The following is a 6907-nucleotide window of genomic DNA, read 5'->3' as shown; positions in this document are numbered from 1 at the left end:
TGTGTTTTAATGGGTAAATGGGACTGTGACTCTAAAGCGCTTTGGCGCCATTTACTATCTATCATCTCTCACGTTTCCATGGCTCTTCTAGCTCTGTCCAGGTAATACCAAAGCCTTCTGGGCTGCAGCACCTCCTCCCTGTTGGACATAACAATAACACCTTCCAGGTTTTATTCTCACCACGTCTAAACCCCCTCAACTGACTCTCCTTTATTTGGCGAGATACCATCTCTTTCCGAATGGCTTGGCTCTTCCAATTTTTATAGACCTTTACGTCGTCTTAGATCTCAGAAAACCCAACCCTTTATGGGATGGCTCTAAGCAAACAGAAATGCTAATGAGACACAACATAGTAGATAGAATCAACTCTGTGGGTACCGTAGGTCCAATAAATCCTGTTTTCAGTGTATCATACAACCTTTTGATGGTAATAGTTGGAATATGTTATGGCACTTTGTTCTCTGCTTGAGGTTCTCTTTAGTTTTATGTTGAGAATTCAATAGTAAAAAAAAAAAAAAAATGTAGTCAAATACCAGACAGACACCAGAGATTCCAGTCAGGAACTCCTTGTGGAGTGCTCTGGATGAAAAGTTGTAAGTTGGGTTAATGCTTTTCCTATCCACGAATCGAAGTGTCCTTGGGCACCATTTCACCTAGTGGTTAAAGGTGGACACACATGAATGTGTTCGTGAATGGGTGAATCGGGGAGTTACTGTTAAGACCCTTGAGCCTTAATCAAGGTGGATACAAGTCAATTACCGTTCAGTAAATGTCTTGTAATAGTGATAATTCAAATGGTGGCAGTCATGTAACCATTTACTAAACGTCTTTTAGGTTTCAAAGACTTCATAAGAGTTTCATGCTTTGTGTTTGCAGGCGAAGTTGCAAGTGTCAGAGCAAGAGATCCAGGAGATGATCAGACAGAGGACCAGGAAAATTGAAGAGATCAAGATGTCGATGACGGAAGTGGAGGTAAATCAACTAGACACACAAACACATGTACAACACAATACTGAGCTTGTAAGTCCTTTAGTCATCTGTTCTTCCTTGGCTGTTTGCCACATTCATGCTATCTCACTCTGACATCAGCTTTTTTTATTTTATAAATCACACAGAACATCAAGTTTGTAGCAATATGGAGCATTAAAAATAATTGTGTCCATTTTTGCATTTTTATACGTATTTTTACAAAACTTTGAACAATCTATTTATAGGAATTCTATATTTCAGTCGTCATGCTTAAAGATTGAAAGGACATTTTTTTCTAAAGGTATATCAAATATTACTTTACTTTAACGTGTCCTATACAGTAGCTGAGCAAAAATACGACTATGAAGCCTCTTATGTTAGACAAATTTTACCATTACAATAGGGGGGTTGTAGCTTCAGACACATGAGGAGTATGCTGGTATAAACCCCTTTCGTGTTTTTTTTAGGTTTTAATTTGAATATTTGTCTTTGTTTCTAAATGTTTTTGGTTTGTACATTGTTAAATGTAACATACCTAAAGGTCTTTTGTAATTTCTCAGTTTAAACCTGTTGGGATGCACTTTGTTGAACTGTCCACAAAGGGGAAAATGGTTGTTCCAAAAGTACTTCTTAGTTATTTTTGGGCTTGCGGGATGCAGGTTTGTTGTATTTTGTTTATTTGGTGATGGACGCTTTTAGTATAAACATGTAATTCTGATTAATGTGGGATTTTAAAGCTCTATAGCTATCTCCACATGGTTTCTATGACTCTAGATACCACGGCTGTTTAATAAAGTCATCTTCTCCTTAGATGGCGGTGGAGAAGGAGACGGCCGGCAGTGTGTGCATGTTCTCCATGCTAAGCTCTGCCATCGAGCGCTCCCAGGCAGAGCTGTTAGAGGTGATGGAAATCAACCGCAGGGCCGCAGAGCAACAGGCCGACGCCATGGTCAAGCAACTGGAAAAAGAGATAGAAGAACTCAAGACCAGAGACCGAGCCCTCGGCGAGCTGGCTCAGTCGGACGACCACGTGCACTGTGTGAAGGTAAGAGAACATCCAAGCCTTTGAGAGTTGCATCCAGAGGACCTTTTATTGATGTTCTTGTCTTCTCAGACGTTTCAGACCCTCTCCAGTCCTCCCCCCAGCAAAGACTGGTCTGGAGTGTCCCTGAATGTCGACCTGGGAACCTCGGCTGTGTACCGATCTCTGGCAACCATGGTGGCGAGATTCCAAGAGGAGCTACAGAAAGTCACCGAATCTGGTCAGAACTAAAGTAAACATTTGCCTGGACATCAACCACAGCAGTCTGAGGATGGCAGGATCATAATGATATTAAAATTTCACGATTTAAGGGTAGCAGTTTGGTTCTTAGTTCACTTAATCTCCGACAGTCATTTTTATGTACCAACAATTTCAAGGATTTATGTTCGACCTGTCAGAGAAAGACTCTATTCAACCCTTGTGCTATCTTATGATGACCCAAGACTTACACTGACGTGTTATCCGTCCCATGACAAAGGTGGACAGGATTCTATGGACACCAGGGAAAATCAAAAATCATTGAGGAAAAAAAAAAAAAAAAGTTCAGTGCACTGTCTTGTGGGGTCCAGATGACCCCCTATCCCAACATCAACATACCTAGGAGAGCACAAGGGTTACGATGTGTCCAGTCCTCTCTATGACCCTCTGTGAGCCTTGACAACCCAAAAACCCACAAACTTTTTGTATGGGTCAATTGCAGTCTACGTTCATGTGGCTAGGACTCAAGACTTGACCAAAAAAGTCTCACTGTCAGTCCTGAAACTTTCTGTTTTCGTTCAGGTTTTCCTGGTCCCCTGGTTGAACCAGTTCCAGTGCGAGCCCAGCCCAGTAAGTCTTCACTCTACAACTTGTATAGCTCTATTTGTTCTGCAGGAAAAAAAACAAAATTTTCCTTTTTCTGCAGGAGCGAAGAGGATCCAGGAGTATGCACGTAAGTTCCCTTTTATCTTTGCAGACTTACAACTCTCTTTACCGAAATATTAGACTTTTTTAATCTTTGCAATCGTTCTGAACAGTCCAACAACTTGTCCTTCAAAAAAAATGTATGCATTGTTCTGGTTTCCCATTAATTCCCATTGTTATAGTAAATAAACAGATTTAATTAAATATATAGAAGCATAGTGGTTCAGTGAAGCAATTTCTGATTGCTGCTTACCTAGTGTTCCTCCAGGTGGCAGCAGAGGAGCATAAATCCTCAGAAATTCCCCATTGACTTCCTCTTCCGCTTTGCCTCTGTTAAATAAATATAGAATACTGTTTGAGTTGGAGGTCCTAATGCAAAAACAGTGATGCATTATCAAAGACATCAATTAAAAAGTAAAGAACAGTTTTTCTAATGCAGTGGACGTAACCCTGGACTCCCACACGGCCCACCCCAGACTGGTGCTGTCAGAGGACCTGAAGATTGTGAGCGCTCATGTTCAATTATTAATCATCCGGATGGGATTCTGGTGTCATTTTGAGGGCATGCGTGGTTCAAACTGCAAGCGTCCCTGCAGGTGTGGTGTGGTGATCGACACCAGCATGTGGCAGAAAACCCAGAGAGGTTTGACCGGGTCGTCTGCGTCCTGGGACAACAGGCCATTTCCTCCGGGAAACATTACTGGGAGGTAAAAGTCTGTGAGATTCAAAACAAACTTTTAGGATTGAATTAATTTAGACTTTTCTACATCCGTCCTGATGGGAAGGGTTGTAGTAAAGTTCAGCGTTTGACAGCAAATCTGCCTCCTGTGCACAGGTGGAGGTGGGCGGGAAGACTGACTGGGATCTGGGCGTGGCACGGGAATCCATCAGCAGGAAGGGGAAGATAGACTACACCCCCAAAAATGGCTTCTGGTTCCTCAGTTTGAGAGACAAGTGAGTTTGTGTCATGGAGACACCCCAGTGTCATGTCAAATTTTCTAAATGTTGCAATATATTTAACAAGTCCAAATCAACCTCCAAATGGTTCAGGTTTACATAAACTAATTGTAAAGTCCTTGAAACTTTTTATTGCTGTGCCATTTGTTACATAATTTATATCTTTGTGTTTTCTGTTTCATCAGGAGTAAATATGCTTTTCGGACTGAACCTTCAACAAACGTCGATTTAAACCTTCGACCTCATAAGATTGGAATATTTGTGGACTATGAAAAGGGCCAGGTACAGAATGGAACAACTTTTAGTAATAGACCTGTGAACAGCAGCCATTTCCTTATTGCTGCGTCATTATTTACCGTGTGGATGATTTGTTTTTCTGCTCCACAGGTGTCTTTTTACAACGTTGATGCCAAAGTCCACATCTACACTTTCAATGACATTTTTACTGAGAACATTTACCCGTTCTTCAGTCCGTGCACCAACAAGGGAGGAAAGAATGACATGCCTCTAATAATTACACCGATCATGCTGACAGAATGAAAGGGAATTTTTTTAATGTACAAAACTGATATGTAAATATGTAAATTTTTATTAAAACAATTAAGCTTTTTGAATATATTTTTAAGTTTGATCCCAGCCTGAGTTATAGGCCATTTTCATTTGCTGTAATCACTTATGAAAGTAGTCATGGTGTCTGTAGCTTAAAATAAAAACACATTTGTACATAATTACTGTAAATATCCCAAAATGTTGGCTTGAACTTTATCCAATGCAAACAATTCACCAATTGCTTAAAGTCTTAACTAGTAGCTGGTATTATTTAACAAAAGAAGAAATAAACTAGGTTTACCAGAAGACTAATGTGAAAAGAGGCTAAACTTAATGCTAGCATAAGACCATCATAACTGAAATTTATTTTTTAATACTCTTGTTAGCATTACAATGGACTAAAACAGGAATAGAACCTCAGTATTAGCTTAACTGAAAAAAGTGCTTGTCAGGGTAAGATAAGGAGACTTGACTAATTACAAACATTTAGCTAGTCTTAGCATAAAGTTAGCATTGCTATGCTACAAAAAAAATCCTGGTCAAATAATGAGATAATAGGCTTGACTAGCTTACAGCTTAGGATAGTTTTGTAGTTTTGCTTAAAAAATGCTTTTAAGAGAACCATGCTTGACAATTAACAACTATAGCTATGCTAATATTAGCATCAAGTTAGCATTATTACATTTCTAAAAAATATTGATTCAGATTTGCCAACTTGGCTAGTTACAAATATATTATTGCTAGTATTGGCATAAGATCAGCATTATTATACTGCTAAAAACAGGCTTGACTAATAAAACATATCAATGCTGGTCTTAGTAAAAAGTTAGCATTATGAAGCTACTAAATATAAAAAGGCTAGTCAAAGATTGGAAGATCTGACTGATAACATACAGATCAATGCTCGTATTAGCACAGGGTTAGCATTAGGCTATCAAACAAATAATTTTAGTTCAAATTATTTAAAATACTTGAATAGAATATTAATAATAGTTTTGGCATAAAAAGATTATTACGCAACAAAAAAATACTCAAAGAATATGTTTAGAAGACTTTAGTGGTAATGATATTCATGCTAGTCATAGCATCAGGTTAGCATTATTACACTACTACAAAAAATAAACGTTTTCAAATAATTATGAGTAGACTAGACTAATACAAACATATTCATACTACTTTTAGCATAAGATTTCACCACAGAAAGAAATGCTAGTCGAAGAATTAGACAAAAAAAAAATACTGACAAATTAGTACAACACTGAAAATGCTAATCATAGCATCAAACTTGAAGAGGGATGTAAACAAGGACCGATGCTAGTTCTAGCAGAAGATGAACATCATCTCAACATTTGGAAATTTTATTTTGTTATATGTACACTTTTTTTTAATTGTGTGAATGCATTGAATGCATTCACACAATTGAGATTCTTCATTTACGTTTTCTTCCGTATGTTTTTTGACACGTAAAAACTCAAGTACACTTTATGCGATTTACAAAATCTTGGTATCAAAACGTTCAGCTCTTTAAGATCATTACTGCTTGTATTATTAGTAGTTGTGCACTTTACAGTTTTTGCGTAGTTACACAATTTGTGCGTCTTTTCAGCCCCATTATAACTAATAGGATTTTTTTTTACAAATTCCTGCAAATTACACACTTTATGCAATTTAAGCAATTTAAAACATTCAGCATGTCCAGAAATTCATGCTTGTACTTCCAGCATTGTTAAAATTCATGCAAGTTACACAAAATTACACAATTTAACACAACTTTACACAATTTTACACAAATTTGAGCAAACTTTAATCAAATTCAGCATTTTATGCAATTATACACATCCTGCATGTTCAGGAAATTCATGCTTTTACTACACATTCTTACAATTACACAAGTTACACAAATTTAACACAACTTTACACAACTACACAGTTTTACACAATTTGAGCAAATTTTAAGCAAATTCAGCATTTTATGCAATTTTACACATCCAGCATGTTCAGGAAATTCATGCCTTTACTTAAGCTTTTACACGGTTGTGTTCACAAATTTACACAAATTGTCTGTTTTTTCCACAAATTCTTACAACTTTTTGTGCAATTTCAGACCTATGCAATATGGGTATCAAACCGTTCAGCATGTTGAGAACATTATAACTAACTACGTTTTTTAAGCTAACTTTGAGTTTTGCTAACATATTAGCATAATTTTATCTTTTTTGGCTAATTTGACACTTTCTCCAGGCTTCTCTTTAAGGCTAATTCTTAGTTAAGCTACTTTCAGCAATTACTTCAGCAATTACAGTAAGTCCTTACAGCATCTTCAGCAAATGTTTGCAGCATATTCAGCGACAACATTCAGCAAAGATGCATTCACACATGCATTATCGCAGGTAATGCAACTTTTCTAGTTCCCTTTTGTGTTCTGCACTGTTTTACTCGATGCAAAAACATAGTTCTCCATTGTATTAAGCTGTTTACACATTTTGA

At 37.4% G+C, this 6907-nt stretch overlaps 1 protein-coding gene across 1 annotated transcript; it reads left to right on the top strand.

The window, feature by feature from the left end:
* The first annotated feature begins 664 nt into the window (after window positions 1-664).
* On the top strand, window positions 665-5701 carry LOC112141763 (erythroid membrane-associated protein). Its single transcript, XM_024264932.2, has 10 exons — window positions 665-972; window positions 1781-2014; window positions 2084-2231; window positions 2792-2839; window positions 2916-2942; window positions 3354-3418; window positions 3511-3621; window positions 3750-3868; window positions 4057-4153; window positions 4259-5701. The coding sequence occupies exons 1-10, from the start codon at window positions 913-915 to the stop codon at window positions 4409-4411; spliced, it is 1062 nt and encodes a 353-aa protein (XP_024120700.2). The 5' UTR covers window positions 665-912; the 3' UTR covers window positions 4412-5701.
* The last annotated feature ends 1206 nt before the right edge of the window (window positions 5702-6907 follow it).

Source organism: Oryzias melastigma, unplaced genomic scaffold (assembly GCF_002922805.2).
Source record: "Oryzias melastigma strain HK-1 unplaced genomic scaffold, ASM292280v2 sc01748, whole genome shotgun sequence".
NCBI lineage: Eukaryota > Metazoa > Chordata > Actinopteri > Beloniformes > Adrianichthyidae > Oryzias > Oryzias melastigma.
The sequence above is the reverse complement of the archived record's forward strand: the minus strand, read 5'-3'. Positions and strand labels throughout refer to the sequence as shown.